We start from the raw sequence: 25,884 nt of genomic DNA on the forward strand, positions 1-25,884 counted from the left end.
TCTGAGTAAAGTTTTTTTTTCATTAATTAAATCCTATTTTCATGTAAATCCTCTTATAATTCCTCGTTTCACTAAAGTAATCTTGGAATCACTAAAGTTTTGTGGAAGCACCATCTATCTGGGGGAAAAACTGCCTTTAAACACCTGCAAATTGGGTTGATAGTATCTGGTTAAGAGGTGGTATCAGTCATGTAAGAGTAAGATTGTGACCGTTTAGTCATATTTAATAACCCACTTACATAACCCTTGTTATTTAATTCAGATACGATGTTCAGCTTGTATTTCTTGATAATAACCCCCCTCCTCCAAACCAACACAGATGTACACACCCAATCAGCGTGCATGACTGCTGACTGGCACTCTTTCCAATGACTGTTTATTGAGTGTCAGGAACACAACTGTGATTATACAAAATGAAGTGGACAAACGGTCTTGCACAAATGACGTACATTTCACAGTTAATCGTGAAGGTTAGAAAGGTTAACAAGTTCTATTAGTACTTTTCATAAGCAGTTTGATTTCTGAAAAATAAAGTAACATAATTTTAGTAACTACTAAAATTTCTTTAAAACTATCTATCAATCTGAAGAACAAACTAAAAACCTGTTTATTACATGAATGCTACTTATGAGAATTTAAAATATGGGTTCACTTCCTATTTTCCACAAGTCTTTGACTTGTTTATTTACTAAATTAACAGAACCTGGGATGCGGTTTTTTAAGTTAGCAACTTCCTTAGGGTTACTGGGAAGTAGAGTAATTATGAAAAAGGGAACACTTCAATTATTGTATAAAAGATTGCTTTGCATACTGATTACTTCTTGAACCCCAAAAAGTGCTATTTAGAGGCAAGGGCCCATTTTGTGCCCATTAAAAGAAATATACAGGTGAATGTCTGTCTCATCCCTCTAATCATATGTAATAAAATTATATCACTGTCAATAACAGCAAAGATAATGATATATTAATTTTAAGAGCAGTTAGAACCAGAAGGAAAAGGCTGTTATACAGAAAAACATACAAATATGTAGGTAGAAGTGAAAAACTGAAGAATGTGGAGTGTTTACTGTCCCGTTACTCATACAGACGTGCTGGATTCAACACCCATGCTGAATCTCCATTTATTCCACGGAGGTGGAGTTCACCATGGTTCAACTGCCCACCAGATCCCCAAATGTCAAAGTGAAACAAAACTCAATGAATTCTAGATGACTGTTTTACTTCCCCTAAAGAAGTTATCTGTAAATAAGAAAAATCAACTGATAGGGGGAAAAAAAAAAGGTCTGTCATTTGTCAACAGATGGACGAAGACAAGCTTTTGACTCAAAGAGAACCTGCCGCGAGTCTTAGTCTTTGGAAGGTCAGACAGCTGCAGTGTTCGGTCACATGGAGATGGTGTCTTCATGTCTCAGAGGCCGCATTCTGTAGGCCAGACGTGTGCTCACCAACCTATACAAGGGTCAGGGCAGTCCCGCAGGTAAGTTTCGAATTGACCTTTGGTAACATCTATCAAGGTTGTGTATACGGTCAGCTGAAAGAAAAGTTATTTTTACTTTAAGGACGTTTTCACTTCAGAGATGTTCTGATATATATTAGCATTTCTATACTTGTAGAATTTGCTTTAGAAGTTCTTTAATATTAAACAATATAACTGTTAATATATGCAAAGCATGCTATATAATGTATATATTTATATTAATATAGTATAATCATATAAAATTAGCTAAAGTCTCACCAAATAACTAAAGCAAACAACTTCAACAGGATCACTGTTTCAGGTAATGAATATAAACAGGCTCAGGAAAGAATCTCCAGCTCCTTATAGGAGCTTATTCCTGACAGCACATTGCTCCACCCCCAATGCTTTAAGTCTGCCTTAACCCTCCTTGACGCACAGCTGGCAGTCCTGGGAGACCTGCCGGTGTCCTATGGAGTAAAAACCACAGCTGGCAGTCCTGGGAGACCTGCCGGTGTCCTATGGAGTAAAAACCGTGGAGCTTTGGCTATCCCTATCCTTAAAGCATTTCCAATACAGCGGGGGAAACTGCAGGCACCCAGATCACAAGGCACACACCCAAACACAAGTCACGAGATTGTGACTTGCTCAAAGATGGTATAGGCAAAACGCAAGTATGGCAGGGCCCGTGAACTGAAGGCAGGCTTCCTGTGAGAACCAGGGAGACCTGGATGCTAAAGGCCGGAGGGATTTGTCCTGGCAGGGTAAAGGCGGCATGTTTACTTTAGGGAGAGCTGTGGAGAAGGACCAAGAAAAGAAGGAACAAATGGGATAATTAGGGGGGCATATTCAGAACGTTCAGGGAATGATTGTTAGCGAGTGGTGGGATGATAGGAAACTTTTTGCAGTTTTTTAAAACTATAGCGTAGGGAAAAGATACACAGATGTAGTAAAGTTTAAGGGAAACCCGAACCCACCAAGACACAGAGCTCTGTCTGAAAATGGACTTCAGACTTTGTTTTGTTGACATTTAGGTGTTAGTTATATAGTGTGAGATTTTTAATAGATACCAATAAGAGTAAAATGCTAGCCTTAATTCAAATGCTATGTAAATAAAGCTATAAACAATATTCTGACCTATCAAGCCTCAGTGATCAATTTCTTTCTTGTATTCCAAAATACAGTTTTAGCCACACAAAAACATTTTTTAATAAAAAAATCAGTCCTCAGCTGAACATAACTTTCGTGCTCAAACTGATCAAAGATAACAGAGAAAGATGAAACATAGGGCCAAATTCTTTCCCTAAAAGGCAAATATACATATAACATTTAAAATACCTTGTTGAGGACAGGTTTTGTTGACAGGACATCATACATGGTTTCAAATGAGATATTCTAAAACACAAGAAAATAGTTTTGTTCAGTAAGTTAAATACAGAAGCCAACAGCCTTATCTACACACATGGGCCACTAGAAACCAAGACACTCTTTAATCAACCTCCCCTCCATCCCCGCAGTAGAGTTTCTGTGGGAGTCACTGTTAGAAACACAGGTAACAGTTTCAATGGATTACTTTCCTCTCTCTCCTTCCCCTTTTTAAATTCTTGCCTGTTTGTTATTCAACTTCAGAGTGGTATCCAGCATTAGAACCAGAAAAGGAAAGTACAGCACAATTTTGCTCTTTAAGTTAAGAAAACGAAACAAAAAAATCAGTGGAGAGTGGCTAGAGATACTAGGAAAAATAGGACGTTTATAAATTACTTGAAGGCCAAAGAAAAATGCCAGAACCAAGAGAATCTTTCATGGCAACAGTTTCTTTCTAAAGATGACCCTGCAAAGGTACCTCTTGGCTGGTGCGGTTCAGACACATCTTTGCAGGCGTTCTGCGATCATCAAGGAAGAAGGGATGTTTCCAACGGTCATAATTTGTTTGTACCACATACCATCTACCCTGCTTAGCATCGAGTCTAGATACAAAAGGAGAGATTCCCTCTTAGGCTACATGCCTTAAAACTCAAAGTATGTCAGTGTATGCTTTTGTTTCTACTTCTTTTGCTTTAACAAACCTACTTACTCATATACATCCAATGATTCCTTTCTGTCTCGTGTAATCACACAACCTTCCCCAGACTGGTTGCCTCCCAGGATAAAGTAGGCTGGGGCCAATATCTTGGTCTTGGTCAATAAATTCTTGGCTTCTTCATAACTATATAGAAACATTTAAAAAGAAAAATGAAACTTTTTCTTAATTTTAGTAAATAACTTCATTTATTTTAAAATTTTACGTTAAGTTCTGGGACACATGTGCTGAACGTGCAGGTTTGTTACATAGGTACACATGTGCCATGGTGGTTTGCTGCACCCATCAACCCATCATCTAAGTTTCAAGCCCTACATGCATTAGGTATTTGTCCTAATGCTCTCCCTCCCCTTTCACCCCACCCCCTGACAGGCCCTGGTGCGTGATGTTCCCCTCCCTGTGTTCATGTGTTCTCTTTGTTCAGCTCTCACTTATGAGTGAGAACATGCAGTGTTTGGTTTTCTGTTCCTGTGTTAGTTTGCTGAGGATGATGGTGGGAAACATTTTTAGATGACTTAGAACGGAAATGTTTAGCTCTGTAGAAACTAAAGAAAAACAAGTATCTAAGGAATGTGTTATTTATTTATTTCTATTTTTAGAGATGGGCTCTCACTCTGTTGCCCAGGCTGGTCTCGAACTCCTTGGCACAAGCGATACTCTTGCCTTCGCCTCCCAAAGTACTGGGATTACAGGCATGAGCCACCATGGCCAGCCACAATGTGTTTTCTAAAAAAGGATGGTGAGCAATGCCTCTGGGAAAAGCAATCCCTGACCCTGTATGGTGAACACTGAGATGGGAAGTGGGAATCTTAGGAAGCCCCTCTAATCTGAAGGAGAAACAAAGTGGCCTCAAGAGATCATCTTCCACCCTTACTGTCCATGCCTTTCACTCAACAACAGAACAAAGGGAAATAATATTACAGTATGTAGGACTTAGAGAACAGAAAGTAAACCTTCTTGAAAATTAGGACTATTAAAAATTGAAGTGGGTTATCAAAGAACACTACTAACATTAAATCTTATTCCCTGGGAAGTATTAAAAATAGGATTGATGCCCATTTATTTGGACGCAGTGCTGGCTGAATGAAGGAAAGGCAGTTTTGCTATTGTAAGATTTCTATACCAAGGCAAGATATAACTTACAGGTTAATATGTAGTACATTTTGTATTTATTTATTTTGTTTTTTTAAGACAGAGTCTCACTCTGTCACTCAGGGTGAAGTGCAGTGGACTGATCCCAGCTCACTGCAGTCTCGACCTCCTTGGGCTCAGGTGATCCTCCCACCTCAGCCTCCTGAGTAGCTGGGACTACAGGCAGGCACGTGTCACCATGCCTGGCTAATTTTTGTATTTTTTATAGAGATGGGGTTTCGCCATGTTGCTCAGACTGGTCTCAAACCCCTGGGTGCAAGTCATCTGTCTATCTCAGCCACCCAAAGTGTGAGGATTACAGGCATAAGCCACTGTGCCTGGTCTGTACTACCATTTAAATGAAGATTTTACTGTATGACTGTTCTTTTTTGTGTGGGTCATTTTTTTTCTGTACACCAAAAATATTCATAGGTGCCTTTCATAATGTCAGTATCCCTAGTGCTTTTTAAGTAATTCATTTCTTTGCTATAAAACACACAATCTGCACAAAGAAAACATGAGTAATTCCACATGAGTGTCAGAGGTTCACCTAAGAAATTCTGCAATAGTTCCTCAAAGGATTGTTAAGCTGGAGCTTGACAAATATTTTTATTTTTTAATATGAGTAATTTAAAATAAATATTTAATATAAAGCAACGAAACACTTTACCTTGTGCTATTTTCCAGAACTGTTCTAGTGAGGAACCCTATCCACATGGCATCTTTCTTTCCCAGAATCCATTCTAGAATACCTGGAAGAGATGAACACAATGTCAGGAACCGGAAGAGGTTACACTATGTAACCAGTCAGGACCCGGAAGAGGCTGGACTATATAACCAGTCAGGAACCAGAAGAGGTTAGACTTTGTAACCAGTCGGGAACCGGAAGAGGTTGGACTTTGTAACCAGAAGGCACAGTCCAGCCTTCCTCATAAAAAACCTCTGAGATTCCCATTTCACTTGAGAATGCTCTACTTACCCAGATAACCACCATTTATACTGAAACGTTCATTCAGTGAAAGACTGAACAGTCCCTGAGAAAAAGACAAAGCAACGAAGTCAGAAACATCAACCATGCGCTTTAAGGCCCTGTCGCTCACTGTACTTCAGAGTGGGATATAAAGGCCTAGCTTGGGTAATGGGGAAGGCAAAAATAAATCAAAACCATAAAAGGCTTTTTAAAAAGTTCAAAGCATTTTTTATTCTAGTATGTGAGATAAGTAGGTGGGGTATCACTGGCAACGCTTTTTGGACAGGAAACTGAAGGGCAGGGAATCAACGCCTGACTTGCCTAAGTGAGCGGAAGACCTAGGACTAGAAATCAGATTGTGACTCCCAGCCCTTGACACCCGGCCACATGCTCTTTATCCCAGAACAGGCTCAGAAACCTCCGTTTCCTTTCTACTCTTCTCTACCACGAGATCTCATACCTATGAAGTGACAAGAAGTACAAGGGGGTGAAATGGGGCTTCATATTCCCTTTAGGTCCTCATATTCTTAGATTTCAACTTTTACGTAACAGTAATAGGACAAAAGGCTACCTGTATAATTATGTAACAACAGACTCCTTACTGGTTTGAATCCTGTTAACATGCCCACATAGCCAGCAAAGCTTGAAGCCTTGAAGACAGTTTTGTTGTTTCTTTGGAAGTCCAAATTCACTGTTAAAGGTTTTAGTTGCTCAGTTATGACCCAGGTATCATTATTTATGTTCCACCTATAAAAGACATGTTTCAGTGACATTTCAGAAACACAGTGATAGTAATGATCAACATGATGATGAGGGCCAGGCATTACACTAGGAGCTTTATTTACCGAGTCACCACGATCAATCCTAACAAGAACTTTACAATATGGTGTATTTATTCTGTTTTCCAAATGATAAAATTGAGGTTCAGAGAAGTCAGGTAACTCTCCCAATATCACACAGCTTATAAATAGGGAGCCTCAGATTCAAACACAGAATGCTAATTACAATATTCTTATTTTTTCAGAAAGGTCAAGATGGACACATAAAATAGAAGAGCATGTCCCTCTTGTCTCAGCACTCAAGTAATCCATTTATCTTCACTTATGACCACATTTTGGGTGTGACTTGGGACTTATCATCAATATAATACAACCTACTCTTCCTACAGAACGAAACAGTTCTGTGTTCTTTTTTTTTTTTTTTTTGAGATGGAGTCTGGCTCTGTATGCCAAGCTGCAGTGCAGTGGCGCGATCTCGGCTCACTGCAACCTCCGCCTTGCAGGTTCAAAAAAGTCTCTGCCTCAGGCTCCCAAGTAGCCGGGATTACAGATGCCCACCACGCCTGGCTAATTTTTATGTTTTTAGTAGAGACGGGGTTTCACCATCTTGGCCAGGCTGGTCTTGAACTCCTGACCTCGTGATCCACCCGTGTCAGCCTCCCAAAAAGCTGGGATTACAGGCGTGAACCACCATGCCTGACCCTTTGTTCTGTACTTACCCAAGAAATACTCCAAAATCCATGTTTCTCCCATGTATTAGATGACCTATTTGAAGGTAGACAGAAGAGACGTGTAATAGCAGTTAAGATTCTAAATCAAAGCTGGACAATTAATTTTGATTAATTAATTTATTTCTGAGACAGAGTCTCGTTCTGTTGGCCAGACTGGAGTGCAGTGGTGCGATCTCAGCTCACTGCAACCTCTGCCTCCCAGGTTCAAGCAATTCTTGTGCCTCAGCCTTCCACGTAGTTGGGATTACAGACATGTGCGACCGCACCTGGCTACTTTTTTTTTTTTTTTTTTTTGTATTTTTCTTTTAGTAGAGAAGGGGTTTTACCATGTTGGCCAGTCTGGTGTCAAACTCCCAACCTCAGATGATTCGCCCGCCTCAGCCTCGCAAAGTGCTGGCATTACAGGGGTAAGCCACTGTGCCTGGCCTCTAATTTTGATTAATTTATATTCACAATTGTTTCTTCAAACAATAAGAAGTAAGAAATATCCTAATATCCTAAGCCTTCACCAGATGGGACTGTTGTCACTGTCAATCTGCCAGATAACCCCACAAAATTTGAGAGCACGGGTTTCCAGGTAAGATCAGAATATGGGAAAAGGAATCAATGGTCATGTTTTGGTTCACTATCACATGGTTCTACCAGGACACAGAAATCTGAGCCTCAATTACTGTGATTCATCAAATGTTTCCCTTCAGGCACCATCCCCTAGAGCAGGACATCTCAAGGGTAAGGTACAGGCAGATTTATACCCAGAGTATAGGTCAAAGATCAGGGTGAGTTAGTGAAGTTGTCCTGTGCTTTGTACTCTGGGAACCAGTCAGGAAAAATACGGGAAAGTGAGGCTGGTATTCATTGGGTTGCCTGGCTGGGAAAGGATGGGAGAATGTGTGTTCTGGGCCTCAAGAAAAGGACAGATGTCATGACATACACGAAGATAAGGAAGCACCTCCTGCGAGCACTTCTATCAAATCATGTAGATGGGTAGAAGTAAACTATGAGAAAGAGAAGAATGTTTCTAGCCCTGAAACATTTCTTCCAGGTTTTTTGCATGTCTGAAATCAACTTTAATAGGCAGTACAGTAGTCTGAAAATAAGGAAAATTTTCAGTACAATCACAAAAATTTACCAAGAAATAAAAAGCTGTATGCAACATACACAGAATTTACATAGCAAGCCCAAATTTTAGAAGTTCTAATTTCATTTAGAAGATTTTTCTGTATGTAGTGCTTCATGCTGCCCACCCTCCCTCAGCACACAATTACCTTTTTTGTCTTCTGCTACTATTGAAGTACAAATGGTAAATAATTCATAAAAAATATTGAATGAAATAATCTCTCCTATGAGAAAAGAAAATTTTGTGTTAATATACAGAACCATGACAATGGGAGAAAAATTTGTTTTAAGAAAAAGTTTCAGTGTTTTCATTGTGTGAGTGTGTGCTTTGGCCAGTGGGGCTGTGCTGGAACGGCCGGCTGGAGGTGGTTTTCTTCCCCAGCCTGGTCTCTCTAGACTCAAGATGAAACAAGTCACCAAGGAGGCAGCCTTTGGGCGAGCTGAACATCTGGGCAGGTTGCAATTGTTCTCCAACATCACGTCCAAAATGTTTATTATCAACATGCTTCATTTTGAATTTTCTTTTGGGAGCGTAAATATGATCATTTAATACATCTGGCTCTTGGCTGTTTGCTGGACATATATTTTGCCCAGATTTTTAAAGTGTGACTAAAATTTCTAAGGTGAAAAAGGAGATTCAAGAACTATTAAAATTAGTACAGAGCTGCCAAGAAACTCCATTCTAGGGTATTTTATTTTTTGAATATTTTCCCAAAATGTATAATACTGCTATTTAGCATTTAATTCAAAAGTAGGCAGCACATTGTATTTCTGTCCCATTTAACATTAACATGTTAAGCTCAACATGTTTTTTTCACCCAAATCCAATGTTTATTTTATTTCCATTAAATTTCTAATTTGGTGAAATTCTAGTTATTTTATTATACATTTATAATAATTTATAATAATTATATGAATTTACACCACTTATACATGATGTTATTCTTAATCCATAAGGTATTTCTATTTGGTATTGAGTTGCTAGAGTTCTTTACATAATAAAGGAATTAGACTTGCTCTCCATAAAGGCAGCAAGTACATATTTCCAGTATGCTATCTTTTAAATGATTTTTTTAAAGAAGCAGCACACAAAACTAGCCACTTTTGTTGATAAATACTACTGATTTTCACAAATTCTCAATCATCTCTCTTATCAAATGAAGGTACTGTTGGCTATTTAAAATAATGACACTACTGCTTTGCTAGCTTAAAGATAAAACCTTTGGGGTCGTGGGGAAAATCTTTTTCGTTACATGCCATAAAGCTTAAATTGAAATTTTAAAAATAGCTTCCCAAACCATCAATATCTAAGAATAATTTTAACGAATGACATGCAAGGTCTTCTCCCTGAAAATAAAAGATACTGCTCAGAGAAATCAGTAACTTAAATAAATATTGAGAAAAACAAAGTTGGAAGAATTATACCACCTAATTTGAAGACTTACTATAAAGCTTTAGTAACTGAGGTGAAATAGTATTGATATAAGGGAAGACAAAAAGACAAATATGTAAATGAAACAATAGTAATTCCCCAAACAAAACAACATATATACAATCACCTGATTGTATATACAGATACACATTGTGTGTGTGTGTGTGTGTATATATATATATATGTATTGTATATTTATATCAAAGACACTACTGCAATTTGCTGAGGAAAGGATAGCCTTTTGAATTGATGATGTTTAACTAACTGGATATATCATAAGAGAAAAACCTGAAGCTTGACCCATAAGTCATAGCATATACAAAAATAATTCAAAATAGATGATAGGCCTAAATGTAAAAAGTAAACATTAAACATCTAGAAGAAAATATATAAGCATATATATATATGACTTTGGGGTAGGCCAAGATTCCTTAAATGGATACAAAAGGCACTACTCATAAAAGAGAAGACTGAGATATTAGACTTCACTAAAATTAAAAATTTCTGTTCATCAAAAGACAAAAGTAAGAGAATAAAAATGAAAGTCATAGACTGGGAGCAGATATTCAGAATCCATATATCTGACAAAGGGCTTATATTCAAAGTATGTAAAAAATTCCTTCAGTCTAATTTTTAAAAGGGCAAAAGACCTTCACAAGCCCTTCTCCAAAAGAAACAAAGAAACCAAAAAAAAAAAAGTCAATAAACTGTTCAATCTCATTAGTCATCAGGGAAATGCAAATTGAAACTAAAATGCGATACTGTGACACTCAACAAAAAGGCTCAAATAAAGATTGACACTAACAAAAAAAAAAGGAAAAAGAAAAGACTGACACTATCGAGAGGAGAATTATCAAAGGAGAAAACTGAAACTCTCATACTCTGCTGATTGTCAACTGCTGGAATCACTTTGGAAAACTGTTTGGCAGAATCTATAAGGCTAAACACACAATTACTCCATAACACAACAGTTCACTTCCTAGGTATATATCCAGAAAATGAGTACCTAGAACTCCCCCAAAATGTACTACAATATTTATAATTCCTTTATTGTTAATATCACAAATCTGAAAACCACCCAAATACCCTGTTGATACAATAGCACACCACCCATAATGAAATACAAGAAATCACACAGGACAGTTCATATTGTTCAGTTCTATTTATACAAAGTTCACAAAGAGGCAAAACTAATCTATAGTGCCATCAGAATAGTGTTTACTGGAGGAGGCAGTATTTTCTGCAAAGGGGCATGATGGAGCATCGTGGAGTGCTGGGCTCTTCCGTATCTTGATCTGAGTCATGGCTACATGCATGCATGCATTTCTGAAGCTTCACTGAGCTGTATATCTAAGACCTGTGCACTTTGCTGTATGTATATCACACCTCAATGGAAACTTGTAAAAGAATTTAATTATTTTTTTTTTTAAAGCTTCTAAGTGAACTTTACCTAAAGGTATATCAGTAACAGCGGCAATACCCTTCATTTCCTCTTCAAAAGGGCCAGGAAAGTTGCCAAGTAGGCCAGGCTGGAAAACAAATATATTAATAAAAGCATTTAATATAATAATAATAAAATATATACAATATAATATAAACAAATATAATAATAAAAGCATGCTTTGAAATCTAGTTCTTTGACATATAATTTGTTCTAGATACTGCTATCACAATAAGTGATAGGAATTATTTTTTAAAGCATTTTTACATCATGTAGTTATAAAAAGATTCTATGTAATACTGAATATTGGGCCCCTATACAGAGACCAGATTCTCAGATTGTTTTTCCTGCCTTATTTTTCCATCATTCTCCAGAGAAGGCAGGAACGAGAGTAATTCCACTTGGATGACCTAACCTGACCCACACCACAAAAACATCATAACAAGCACTCCTTATCTCTCTGCACGAATTCACCCTCTAGCCATCGGCATATACCCTTCTTACCATTTCCTTCCCACACTCACAGAGATAAACCTGCACTATTCTATCCATAGCCCTGTGTCATGGTTAATGGCTGATCTTCAGCTAAGATGAAGTAACTGCATTCTTTTAGCAAACCAGAGACATTGAGCAAATTCAGTGGTGGACATCATCTATTTATTCTCAATGGCAACTACTAACATCTAGATCACAACTTAAGTTCACGGCCTTTTGCTGAGATAATCTGCTTAAAATTCAAGAATCTCATTTTTTTAACCAACTTGGTAATTACATGTAATGTCACCTAAACATATTTTTTTTTTCCCTAGGAACTCAAAGCATTCCCCAAGTGGAATGTTCCAGCCATTTAACAAACAAATGTGATGTAATGGGTATTTATTAAACACTTATTACATCCAAGCACTATGCTTTATACACAGTATGTCATTTAACCCTTACAACCACCATATGAAATATATATTAGTAATTATTATTCTCCCTGATGAGAAAACTGAGGTTTCATAGGTTAAGAAACTTTCCCTAGGACACAAGGCTAGTATGTGACTGATCCAGCCTTAAAACCCAGTATTGTCCGATTCCACGGCGTGGCACAAAAACTCTCTGCAATGTTGCCCTCCCTGATAACATTCAGAGTAGAGGGGAGATTAAGGCATATGGGGAACGTGGAGACCTCATCCTCTTTTGCTCCTGCCAGCATTTTTTGTTTTGAGGAAGTCCGGTAAGTATGAACATAAAGGATAGCCTGAAACAAAAGCTCCGAGAGCATGAACGTGAGGGATAATGGGTTTGGTGCTTGGCAGGTACAAGTGTCATAGGGAGGATGTGGCCACAGCACTCAGCCGCTAGGGCAATGATTCTCGACCACGGGAGATTCGGTAACATCTAAGGACATTTTTGGTTGTCACAACTGAGGGGGTGTTACCCGCATCCAGTGGGTAAGGGCCAGGGATGCTGGTAAACATCCTGCAATGCACATGACAGCCCCACAAAAAAGAGACACCCACCCCAGGCTGGGCATCCTGAAATGTAGACAAGCCCACGACAAAGAAATATCCAACCCAGGCCGGGCATGGCAGTTCACACCTATGATCCCAACACTTTGGGAGAACACTTTGGGAGAACACTTTGGGAGGTTGAGGCGGGAAGATCGCCTGAGCCCAGGAGTTGGAAGACCAGCCTGGGTGACACAGCAAGCCTCCGTCTCTACTAAAAATTCAGAAAATTACCTGGGTGTGGCGGCACGTGACTGTAGTCCCAGCTACTCAGGAGGCTGAGGCAGAAGGATCCCTTGAGCCTGGGAGATCAAGGCAGCTGTGAGCTATGATCATGCCACTGCACTCCAGCCTGGGCTACAGAGTGAGATGAGGTCTCAAAAAAAAAAAAAAAAAAAGCTGCCCAACCCCAAATGTCATTAATGCCCAAAATCTGCCATCAAGAGCAATGAGGATCCCTTTAACAGTTCTAGGGGCCAGGCCCTAGGTGTTTCATTGGTTCTGCGTCAACAAAAACGGGGCTGAGAAATGGAGTCTTCCTGCATGATGAGGATGAAAATGAAATGGTTTGGTGATTGCACAGAAACACTCAGCCCAAATGAGTTTCAGGGTCAGAGCTACTGAGGAACTCTACAGAATAAGGGGCCAGGCTGAGTATGTCATTTGCTCATATCTACAAAAAAAAAAATCTCTGGATGTCCCTGAGACACTTAAGAAAAAAAACCAAGTCTTCAATAGTGAACTCACTACATAAAGGGAAGGAAATACCACACTCCCAGATGAAATATGTTTATTTGCCCAATGTCGTAATGTAGTCCCATCCCCTTTTACGAAACCATAATTTGCTATGCTGTAACCCTAATATTACCAATTCCCCAAATTTAAGTCCCTCTGAAGTTCTGACAGTGAGCTAGATTCATGCAGATTTGCCCAAGTCCCTCCGAAGAGGTTGCTGAATTATGCCTTTAAATAAATACCAGCGCATTTTCTATGTGCTTAACATTTATTGTGAGAAATAATATTTCTTACCAATTTTTCATCCACCACCTGCACAATTTTTCCACTTGGCACGAATGTATTTATCATATTCTTCAGAGAATTCACTATAACCTTTAGCTGAAAAATAAATAAAATGCTTACTAAAAGACATAATGAAATGCTGTCAAGATTACCTTTTGGCTTACCCATATGTAGCTAAAAGAGAGTGCTATTTGACAATTTATATATGTATATTTTAAAACAGCGTCTCGCTCTGTCACCCAGGCTGCAGTGCAGTAGCACCATCTCGGCTCACTGCAATCTCCGCCTCCCAGGTTCAAGCGATTCTCCTGCCTCAGCCTCCCAAGTAGCTGAGATTACAAGCGTGCATCACCATTCCCAGCTAATTTTTGTATTTTTTTTTTTTAAGACGGAGTTTTGCTCTTGTCGCCCAGGCTGGAGTGCAATGGCACGATCTCTGCTCACCGCAACCTCTGCCTCCCGGGTTCAAGCGATTCTCTTGCCTCAGCCTCCCAAGTAGCTGGGACTACAGGCATGCACCACCATGCCTGGCTAATTTTTGTATTTTTAGTAGAGACGGGGTTTCACCATCTTGGCCAGGCTGGTCTCAAACTCTGACCTCGTGATCCACCCTCCTCGGCCTCCCAAAGTGCTGGGATTACAGGCATGAGCCACCGTGCCTGGCCTAATTTTTGTATTTTTAATAGAGACAGGGTTTCACCATGTTGGTCAGGCTGGTCTTGAACTTCTGACCTCAGGTGATCCGCCTGCCTCAGCCTCCCAAAGTACTGGGATTGATTACAGGCATGAGCCACCGTGCCTGGCCTCGATTAATATATTAATACAGTAAGTCTAATTTTATCTTTAAAGTGAATTTGATTCTTAATTATTTACATGAAGGGAGATGACATAAAGGGAAAGAAACAAAGGTAAAGTTTACAAAAAAGAACAAAGGCTACAGAGGAATGACCTCTTTTCCTCTGCTGTCACTTAACGTATAGGGCAGAAAGTTATCAAAAGCACAATTTTAAACTATTCTGTGGGTAATTTCATGAAGTGTTCTTTTAAAAATACAATAATATTTAATAAAGTTAGAAATAAAAGATTTAATATAGAATCTCCACGGTCCGTGGGGGGAAAATAAATAAATAAAATAAGAAATATGGCCGGGCATGGCGGCTCATGCCTATAATCCCAGCACTTTGGGAGGCTGAGGTGGGAGGATCACTCGAGGTCAGGAGTTTGAGATCAGCTTGGACAATTTGGCAAAATCTTGTCTCTACTAAAAATACAAAAATTAGCCGGCATGGTGGCAGGTGCCTGTAATTCCAGCTACTCAGGAAGCTGAGGCAGGGGAATTGCTTGAACCCAGGAGGCGGAGGTTGCGGCGAGCTGAGATCGTGCCACTGCATTCCAGCCTGGGTGACAGAGTGAGACTCTGTCTCAAAACAAAAAAAAAATCAATCAATAAATAAAAATAAAGAAATAAAATAAAATAAAAAATAAAAATAAAGAAATAAAAGATTTAAGCATCATAGCATACCATTGGTGCCTTGTCAAGCATCAATTCATGCCATCTTTTGTAGGGTGGTAAGTCAAGATTTATGGTGTACCATGGAACTGGACCTCTGTACCTGTAATGAGAGGTGTATCATCTTGAAATGATGAAAGGGTTTTTTGTGAGGGGCAGTTAGATACATCTATAAGGATATATGAGAGGCATAGTCTTAACAACAGTGTAGAATTTGGTTACCCAAACCAAAATTTGGAAAGAAAGTTCATTCTCTACCTAGTGCTTCTAGGTTGAGAACACAATCATAAGCGGTCACAGAAATCCTGGAATAGAATGATCTAGTAGGGAGGGTTCATGTGAATTGGTTTTCTATGAAAAAATCAACTATGGCTTAAGAGCTCTAACCTGATTATCACTGACGGGAAATACCTGGCATTTTTTTTCTCCTAAATATCTGCAAAGATTTAGTCTGGGCTCTAGACAATTCTCCAGTTGGTTTCCAGTTTCAGAATTCTCTCTCAGAGAGTGTAACACTATTGCCAAACCAATGTCTCCAGTGTTGCCTTCAGGAAGATCACCTTTTAAGCCCCAGATGGCAACATGTATTATCTTCCCACGATCAGCTTCAAGAACCTTCATGATTCTGTCAGCCATCCTAATCTTCCCTACTATATACCTCTTCTCTTCTCATTTTTCTGTACAAAGTCCAAGCCCAAGCTGTATTCTGTCATATCCTCCAACTTCCTACTCTTTAACTTACGTGCAGCAATTTCTGAGGATATAGCAACATCCAGTCACTTATCAGTGAAGCTGGGCCATATTTCTGCTGGATGAATTCTACAACTATTTTTGTTGCTATAGGAACATTATTTTCTGGCCCTGGTTACTAAACTGAAATAGCTTTTAAGGGTGTGCCATTTAGTGGTTTATCAGTATAAACCTATGCCTAAAAATAACCATCATCTGTTCCACTGATCTGCTCCTGAGACTGGCAGGGTGACTCTGGTATGTGCCACAATGATACCAGTCTCCTAAATAGAAATGTTATCTAGACTTATGTCCATAGCTGGGGATGGGTTATTACCTAAGTCATGAACTGTGGTTCTATTTATATTTCCACTGTCATAAATAATTACTTGGTTCTCTAAATAATGCTGTGTAACTTGGGGCCCTGGTATATGTATGAGGTTTTATGAAACTGTTAACTAGCAGACATTCAGGTTGTGATTTAGACAGAAAAGAAAAGCATATTCAATTTTGGAAATGTACATTTAAACAAAATCATAGTGAACGAATTTTGTTCTTCTCAAAGCATTTTCAAGTTCCCCATTTTCTTAGGAGCTGATATCTACATGAAATACTACAATACTTATATTCTAGAAAAAAACTTTTCATCACAACAAATTAATTCCATTTCTGACAGACCATAATTTCACATGTAAAATTTTGTCCCACAATTCAGTAAGTAATTATTGTTCCCCATATTATGGGCAGGTATTACTAGTCTCCCCTCTCCCTTCAAGTGTGCATTTAGATTTCTATGTCTAGTAGCAAAGATAACTCAGTGGCCTGTTGGAGCTATGCGTGTCGTCCCTATGAACTCCAATCAGCTGCTCCTCACCTCATAACATCCAACCAATCCCAAATCATGCCTCTATATCCGCCATAAATTCCTGATTCTTTTTCAGCCTAGAGTCCTGGGTAGGTTCATGGATCTCAGAGACGCGATAAGAGGGGATGAACACAACACAATGGACAATGAAGGGATTACAATGAAGTGGGGATGATGAGACCCCACAAACCTCTCTACCATCAAACCTGCGCTAATTAGAATTTGAGAGAACTGGTTAATCTAATAAACGAAATTATTTTAATGACTAAAGCTTAGCCATAATTGCACATTTTACCTCTCGTTAAACAGTTTTCTAAAACATTTCAGTGTTTAACTTGTGCGCCACAATTTCCCCATAAGAATAAAAGAGTATCCACCTTATAATAGCAGGGAAGACACTATATGAAAAATGCAAAAATAAAAAAAACACTTAGCAGCATTGGTATTCAATCAACGGTAGTTATCACAGTGTATTTTCCTACTTCACTGCAAACAAGAAATATCATTTCATCATTTTTGAGACTTAGTGTTTGCATGTCCATGCCATTCATAATATCAGCAACATCACCTGAACCCACATGTCTACCTAGGTGGCATGGAAACTAGTCCAAGTGACACAACGCACACATATACAAATAAGAGAGCAAGTGCTAGGCACCCCGTGGGCAGTGGGAAAGAAATGCTGAATGGGACTCAGATGGATTCAAGGGTGATCTGGCTATCAGTTCCTTTATCTCCAGCATTGATTTGACTAGTCATGCTGGCCAAACAGGTTATCTTTTTCTTTCCTCATATTTGCCCATGGATGCTGCCCAAATCTACGCACTTAATTGAAAAGGATGATCTCAAAGGAACAGAACGTCTGTTTGTCATTCAAAGGTACATAAATACCACAGTTATCTCCTAAATCTCAAGATCCATTGATAGAGTTGAGAGAAGAGAAGGATAAGAGCAAAGCTGAGGCTTTTTGTGTAGGAAAGCAGGCTAGTGAGATAAAAAGAAAGCTAGCGAAAAAATGAAGGCAAGGAAAGAAACATACAAGTTATGTCCATGTATACACGTGTATGTGTTTTGGAGTACATATGTATGTATACATGTAGGTATGTATGCACATAGGTAGACACACACTCACATGCACATGGCAATAAGGAGTCAGTAAAATGCCTAATCAGGAAAGGTTTATGGTTTGCAGGGCATTCAATTTATAGACACATGTAAAGTGCACCTAAAAGGGAGTAGAAACGGCCTTAAACATGGAAGGCACCTCATTAAATGTTCAATGAATCGGGGCAGTGAGACCAGCAGAGAGACATAATCAATCAGTAAGGCAGACATGTCACTGAAGGCCAGAATGATGCCACTGATGACAGAAAGGAAGACTTTCAGACAGCAGGCCATTGAAGAAAGAGCTGGAATGAACACTGGCCCCAAACAACATCCAAACTGGTTACCTCTAAATTGCTTCCTGCCAAATACTGGCCTCTTTCTACATAAAGGCGAGTAAGTCAAAAGAATTTAGTTTATTACAGTTTCAAGCTATCTGGGACAGAGGCTATTTAAAATACATCGTTTAGACAACAACAGTACAACATAAGTAATTTGGAATGTTGCACAAACTGAAAATGTCATCTTGATATCACTAGATAGAGTTGTACTGTTTCCCCCTACAAACAGCAGGCTACTTTCAGCGAAAGGGCAGTGTAGGAGAAAAAGATCACCACCCCCTATACCTGTTCCTTCTTTTCTCTGTTCTGTACCCTCTGAGGGGTTTGTGAGCTGTTATTATGGCTTTCTCACAGGCCCATTTAAACACTGAGGATTTGGAAAGACCAAAATCTAGACTAAAAATATTAATGTTAAACACACTGAATCATGACATTGGTCCTCCTCTTAGGTGTTCCAATCCTGTCTTGTCCTCGACAGCTTTGTCGTGCCAAGGTTTATTTTGAGAACGTTTCACATATGAGGGCCTATGATTTTTTGTTACAATATAATTTGGTGGTTTATATCCAGGCACCATAGAGAATCACAGGTCATTTCAAATACAGCCCTTACATTTGTCAAAGATGAGAAAAACACTTCATGGTAGACATGAGAATTTAGTGGAGAATAAAAATCCTTTTCTTTTTTTTTTTTTTTTTTTTGAGACGGAGTCTTGCTCTGTCACCCAGGCTGGAGTGCAGTGGTGCGATCTCGGCTCACTGCAAGCTCCGCCTCCCAGGTTCACGCCATTCTCCTGCCTCAGCCTCCCGAGTAGCTGGGACTACAGGCACCCGCCACCACGCCTGGCTAATTTTTTGTATTTTTAGTAGAGACGGGGTTTCACTGTTAGCCAGGATGGTCTCTATCTCCTGACCTCGTGATTCACCCGCCTCGGCCTCCCAAAGTGCTGGGATTACAGGTGTGAGCCACCGCGTCTGGCTGAAAATCCTTTTCTTTCCCATGATTTTGATACTCTAGCGATGGGCATTTGAATCGGAAGATATTTTCATATTTGTCCAAGATCTCAGCCAAATGCATAATAAACAAATCTGAGAAACAAACCTCTGTCTCGGAATGGGAAACATGACTTAAGATTTTATTCACTATCATTAGTTTATGAGCAATTATTACATACAGAAAAAACTTCACAAAGGTCAAAGGGAGCTTTGATCATCTGATGTTTACTCACGTCGGTCCTGAAGGAGGATAGGTTGATTTTCTGCAGTCCTCTGTCCACTAAAAAGCAAAGAAAATTAAGTTTCAGAAAATAACAAATGCTTGCCAATGGAAATAAGCAATTTCAAAAGTAGTTAACAATCTGTGAAGACAACATCAAGTCTGATTTTGCTCTTTTATACGTTTCAATGCCTCTTAAAATAAGTCTTTTCCTTCCAAGAAAACTTCTAAAATCCTAAACCATTAAGTGGATTTTCAGTTTCAATTCAATTTGTAAAAGTGCTAGGTGTTATAATTCGGCTCTAATATTTCATCAAATATATTGAGTAACGAACAAATGTAACAAAGTAGATGGAAAATATTTATGTTAGAGAGGCTGACTTAGCACTAAAAGTAAATGACCTGATAGGATGTATTATCTGCACTTATCAGCCATGTGTATTGCAACCTGTCCTGGGATTTGCCTCCCAAACCAGATTTTCAGGGCACACAGCACAGGGCCCTTCATCATCTTTCCGTAACTTACCATCCCAGCCTCATCTCCTGACACTCCCCTTAGTATTTATAGCCATATGCAGGCACTTCCTATCATCTCTCACCCTTCCATGCCTGTGTCTGTGCTATTCCCTCTTGCTAGAATGCCTTTTCCCTACCTGGTGAACTGCTGGTTCTAACTTCCAAGATTCAGTTCAAGCATTTTCTTTCTTGTGAAGTCTTCATCTATCTTCCATACGAAAATATTCATACCCTCCTTTCCTCCCACAGCATTTGTGCACACTCTCATCAACATGTTTATGACACTGCTTTATAATCATCTGTTTGCGTTCCTTGTCAATACCAGACTCTGTGCTCCTTGAGGTGAGGACGGCCCCCAACACTGACGTCACTGCCTGAGACAAGGAATGAACAGACTCTTTTAGGGGAAGTTGTCCAAGCTTAGTGGCAAAATGGAATCTTCTCCTAAACTTATCAAAAAAAGTCCACACAGATTTATGATTCTTTTGTTACTCATTCAACATATCAAGTGTCTTTATCTCCTTTCCTCTGGAGAACCAGTTCTGTGAAAGTAAAATAATTGTTTTAAAAAAGTACAAATCCAAAATAAGATAGAGTAGAGTAGGTAAGAAAACTCTTGGAACTGTAGCTTGAGCTCAGAAAACTCCTGGAACTGTAGCTTGAGCACAGAAAATGTATCTGCTGGAAAGTTGTGTAAGAATGGAGGTCTAGCATCTTGTTTTAACTTTTGATAACATGGGGAATATATAAAGTAGGTTGACATTACCTGTGATTCAAACATTAGCTGTCAAATTGGCCTTACCACACTGTAAGTTTCTCACATATGTCTGGCTTTGTCTGGTAATTTTGGGTTGAATTCATTAAGAAACAATATCAAGTCTGTAGCAAAAGCTAATTTCCAAAGCCATTCGTGTTCAGTAACAGTGGCTGGGGGCAGCTCGTTTAGAAAAACTTCAGTCTCAACTGTGAACTCAAAGACTGCAAAACTTTATAGCTAGCAAGCTATCTAATGGCTGTGTCACAAGAGACATCAGGATATCCAGCCTCTATTTCTGATAATTCACAGAAATGATGACGGTTATATCCACAAGAGCAAATGAAGCTCATGGTTTATATTGCCGGTTCAATAACACATGTGAGATTCCAATATTTTCCACAAAATATCTGAAAAGGAATACTATAATAAATAACCATGAGCTTTAAACACCTCGCATGTTCACAAGTTTTGTGAATTTGCTCAACTCAGCCTTTTTCTACTCACAAATATTTTTACCACTGTCAATTTTTATAGATCTTAGCAGATTCCATTGCAGGTTATACTCAATCATTATTTTCTCAGCTTCTTCGAAAACATCCTCGCCTGTAGTTGTTTTATACAGATGATTCAGAGGCTAACTCTTCAGTCACTTCAAACTTGGCATTGATCATCTAATAAATATCAACAACTGATCAGTTATCGGTATGTTGAGAGTCAAGAAAAATCACTCAAAAATCACATGCTTTGTTCTTTAATTGATATTGATGTTCTTCCCAAAGCCCAGGACAAGGGTTCTCACTTAATGACGTGTAAAATAATTTCATTTTCCCTGGACACAATACTTCTGCTGCTACAATCGAATACAATTTAGTTAATCCACCATTGGTAAATGGCTTTCCTTATTTTGCTAATAAATGAGCTACTTAGAGACTTATTTGGGTTCCAACTTAATTTTACTTTGTAAAATTTGTAAATAAATTCTGCTGTGAGGAGATACTCCGCTTTATATTTTCTTGTTTATCTGACCATTGTTTTCCTATGAGTTGGGAATACTGTGATGGGTACTTAACCCAAGTGCTTAATTTTATGATCATGTTGTGGACGTAAAACCCTGCTCCATTAGTGACTTGCAGAAAGTTACACAGCTGGTGACAGAATCAGAGTCAATGGCTTTCCCTGTTCTATCAAACAGCTTCCCACAGAGATAATAAAACCAACGCCTCAATTTAATTCCTAACAGAATAATCTGCGCGTAGTTCAGGGCTTCTGGTGATCACTAGAATCAACTCGGCAAATTAAGTGAAATGTAATGACTCCCATCCCTTCCTAATAATGACATTTGCACACCCTGGGTTCCAAAGCCAAAATAAACATCAAATTACAGGCACATTTCTTACTAGACAACTGTGAGCAAAGTTGAAAATGCTCTGTCTAGTATTAGGAGAGAATGTGACCTGCCCCAGAGGTAAGAACTAAAGAGCAAGCTAGCAACAACACATGTGGAGTGAGTCTGAGGTTGATAACGCCTCTTGGTCGTAATAAACAAACGTGAAATTGGCATAGAACCTGGCTGCAAGAAAATAGGATAAATGTGAGAGAAAATAAGAAAGTTGGCAGCTATGAGACTACAGTATTTCAGGGGCTCACATGGCATGAGAGCCTAAGTCATTTATGCAAAAAGGTTAGTTTTAGGGGTAGGGTGGAAAAAAGAGCTACTTCCTCCCCCTCAAAAAAGAATTCTACAGGGAGACACAGCTCCAAAACCCACGAGTAGCCCTAAAACAGAATTATAATGAACTCATTTAATGTTATTTAAAGTTTCTTACTATCCCCAAGTTTATACACAGTTTAATAACAGACAACTCTATTAAGGCAGGTAAAAACTTAAATAGATGATAGGTAAGGATTAGAAAGATGATAAGAAGGGAGATTATGTGGTCTGGATGGTATACTATCTTACACCCTATCACAGGAAACAAAATCCAACTTAGAATCAATTCTCTCTAACCCTCTCCCCACAGTACCTCTCTTTCTCTCTCTCTCCCTGCCCTTCCCCACCTTTCTCCCTGCCCCTCAGTGGTCTCCTAAGAGTGAAGATAAGTGGTAAAAATCTGATATTTCAATGCATTTGAAACTCTCTGGGCCAGGCATGGTGGCTCATGCCTGTAATTCTAGCACCTTGGGAGGCTGAGGTGGGTGTATCACCTGAGGTCAGGAGTTCAAGACCAGCCTGGCCAACATGGCGAAATCCCCGTTACTACTAACAATGCAAAAATTAGCTGGGTGGCATGTGCCTGTAATCCTAGGTACTCTGAAGGCTGAGGTAGGAGAATTGCCTGAAGCCGGGAGGTGGAAGTTGCAGTGAGATGAGATAGTGTCAATGCACTCCAGCCTGGGAGACAGAGCAAGACTCCATCTCAAAAAAAAAAAAAAAAAAAAAAGAAACTCTCTGGAAAGTGCTTTTAAAAGACTGTTTGGGTCAGAAAATTCTCTAATTTTTCTGGTTATTTGATAGAAACTTAAGCCTCTTTGAATGTCCTCCCCATTCATTAAGAGAAATTAATTACAGAGCCACTGAACATAACATTCTAGAAAAAAACAAAAATATAAAGAGAACATTATTAAGGTCTCAATGAAAGCGCCATACCCTTAAAAAATGGCATAACTTGTACAGCTCCTTAAAATATTTGAGCCCGAAAGAATTAGGAGACCCTGAATGAAATAATGTATGCTTCTAATAATGAATTTTAAAAGTCCAGAAAGCCCCTGTGTGCTTGTCTTATTGAAATACTCAGAAAGAGACAATGAAAGATAATCTAAAATTACATACCTCATGTCAGTTTTCATACCCATCAGAAGCCAAACAACTCTAGCAAGACAATTTTTCATTCATTCAATTCTTGAATTCATCAACAACTATTGTGCAGACAAGTTTTTCCTATAATGTCCTCTTATGTACAACTCAGCAGAAACACTGAATACAAAGAGGCATGTTTCTTACGTGTATAAGAATTCACATGAGCTTGAAAATGTTTTCACTTGTCTTCTGGGCTTTGATGGGATGGCATCCTATTACGCTACTGATATTTAGATCAAAGGAATGTGAATAAACCCTCCAAGAGAGGAAGGACCTCATCTATCTCATTGGCTGACGCATTCCCAGCATTTAGGAGTCTGGCACATAGTAGGCAAGCAGTATTTGTTGAATAAGTGAATGGATTACACCTGTGTGTTCCTTCTTTGGGAGAAGTAGGGAAAAGCAGACGAAGTGCAATAAATTCCTAGGCCAGATGGGGTCTATGAGATTTTTGGCAACTGCGTGAAAATCATTGCTAAAGCTGATTCAATAGCTAATGTCAACAATGTTGACATATGCTGTTAACTCGTATGAGAAGCTGATGCATAAAAATGAGTTTACGAGTTTACTTTGGCAATGAATTACTAAGCCATTACGTTTCATCTTCGCACATCTTATGAAGTGGGTCAGATTTATTACGCAGAGCAGCCATCTCTCCCCTCTAGTTCCTTTCCTGCCAATCACACTTAGCCTACCGCAAGCTGTTTTCTGCCCCCAACACTGCTCTAGTCGAGGTGACCAATGACCTCCAGTTGCCCAACATCATAATACTACTGACATCTCAATAATATTCAACATAGTTAACCTGTCCCAGTCTCTTCCCTGAGCTTCCTGTTCCACTTACTCTTCTATTTTTTTGTTTTTGTTTTCTGTGACGAAGTTTCGCTCATTGTCCAGGCTGGAGTGCAATGGCAGGATCTTGACTCACTGCAACCTCTCCCTCCCAGGTTCAAGCAATTCTCCCGCCTCAGCCTCCTGAGTAGCTGGGACTACAGGCGTGAGCCACTATGCCCAGCTAATTTTTGTATTTTTAGTAGAGACAGGGTTTCTCCATGTTGGCCAGGCTAGTCTCAAACTCCTGGCCTCACGTGATCTGCCCAGCTTGGCCTCCCAAAGTGCTGGGATTACAGGCATGAGCCACCGCGCCCGTCCTGTCCTGTTTTAACTTTGGCAATTTCCCCTCTTCTTGACACATACATGTGCAAGTTACTTAGCCTTTGCCTAGTTCTCTTTTCTTCTCTTTCTCTATCCTATTTCTAGGTGAGTTCATCTGCTCCAAGGGCTTCAAATATAATATCATTATGCCAGTGACTCTCAGTGTCTCTCTTCTGAGTGCCAGTCCGAGTGGCCTGCTGGATGTCTCTCTGCCACCTGAAATTTAACATACACCCCAAATGAAAACGATCCTCATTCTTTAGCCCACAAGCTTTCCCCTCCCCATGTTCCCTGGAACTGATGCCACCATTCACCCAGCGAAGCACTTCAGCAATGTGCAGGTCACGCTGACACCTCACTCCCTCATCCTCACCCAACGATTCCTTCAGCTCATTCGCCCTCCTGATTTTTTTCTAGAACATCTACTTCTCTCCCTCACCCCTGGTGCCACCATCCTTCAATGCACCCTGTTTTCTTTTCTGGACTAGTCTCCTCATCTCTACCCTTGCTGCCCTCCAATCCAGACTCACCTTTTTAAAGTGAAAATGTTATCTTGTCTAAAACCATCTAATGGCCTCCCAGTGGCTGGTTCCAGATCCTCCCATTTTTTAGGATAAATTTCTGAATCCTTAATAAGAGTCTACAGAACCCTGGATGATGTCATCTGGCGCTATCTCTCCAGACATTTCTTGCGCCACTGTCTTCACCATCATCTCTTAATAGACTCCTAAAAAATTCAATAATGAAGAATAACTCAGGAGGACCTTCACATACGAATATTGTGAAAAGCCTCAAAAACAAACACAGAAAAAATCCTTACAGATGTTCTAAATCAAATGACTTGTTTCCAATTTAAAGCTGCTTCTCATTATTCATATTTATTGAAAGTACTTTTGAAATATCTTTTGTTACCATGAGGCTATAGTTTATTATATAATGACTCCAGTTGAAAAACTGCTTATTCTTCTCAGAGAATGAAGTCACTAAACTTCTGTAAGGTTCTAAAGGTCCTTCAGTCCATGGATCCCAGGATTTTCCAGGCCAGTAAAAAAAAATTAATGAGGCCTTGGCACAGGAGGGTCCAAATTTTTATTCTGCCAAATGGAGATGTTAAAACAAAACAAATTCCATGCACATAACATCTACCTCTGCCGTTATTTTTAAGAACACGTTTGCAACAATGAAAAC

The 25,884-nt window shown here is 39.3% G+C and overlaps 1 protein-coding gene across 3 annotated transcripts in view; it reads right to left on the reverse strand.

Moving 5' to 3' along the window:
- Positions 1 to 359: 359 nt before the first annotated feature.
- The window catches only part of ASAH1 (N-acylsphingosine amidohydrolase 1), a 28,288-nt gene continuing 2,763 nt past the window's right edge, over positions 360 to 25,884 (reverse strand). For 2 of the 3 annotated variants that reach the window (XM_003823639.6, XM_003823638.6), the window contains exons 2-14: positions 19,425 to 19,471; positions 15,172 to 15,262; positions 13,659 to 13,745; positions 11,146 to 11,224; positions 8,413 to 8,487; positions 7,136 to 7,181; positions 6,240 to 6,384; positions 5,647 to 5,701; positions 5,338 to 5,419; positions 3,531 to 3,662; positions 3,300 to 3,423; positions 2,795 to 2,851; positions 360 to 1,531 (exon numbers count right to left, since the gene is read on the reverse strand). In XM_003823639.6, the coding sequence (XP_003823687.3) occupies positions 1,442 to 1,531; positions 2,795 to 2,851; positions 3,300 to 3,423; positions 3,531 to 3,662; positions 5,338 to 5,419; positions 5,647 to 5,701; positions 6,240 to 6,384; positions 7,136 to 7,181; positions 8,413 to 8,487; positions 11,146 to 11,224; positions 13,659 to 13,745; positions 15,172 to 15,262; positions 19,425 to 19,471 (1,110 nt within the window). In that variant the 3' untranslated portion in view covers positions 360 to 1,441. Of the gene's footprint in view, positions 1,532 to 2,794; positions 2,852 to 3,299; positions 3,424 to 3,530; positions 3,663 to 5,337; positions 5,420 to 5,646; positions 5,702 to 6,239; positions 6,385 to 7,135; positions 7,182 to 8,412; positions 8,488 to 11,145; positions 11,225 to 13,658; positions 13,746 to 15,171; positions 15,263 to 19,424; positions 19,472 to 20,064; positions 20,276 to 25,884 lie in introns of those variants that run through there. The other variant, XM_055116329.2, reaches the window with a different exon arrangement.

Source organism: Pan paniscus, chromosome 7 (assembly GCF_029289425.2).
Source record: "Pan paniscus chromosome 7, NHGRI_mPanPan1-v2.0_pri, whole genome shotgun sequence".
Taxonomy (NCBI): Eukaryota; Metazoa; Chordata; class Mammalia; order Primates; family Hominidae; genus Pan; species Pan paniscus.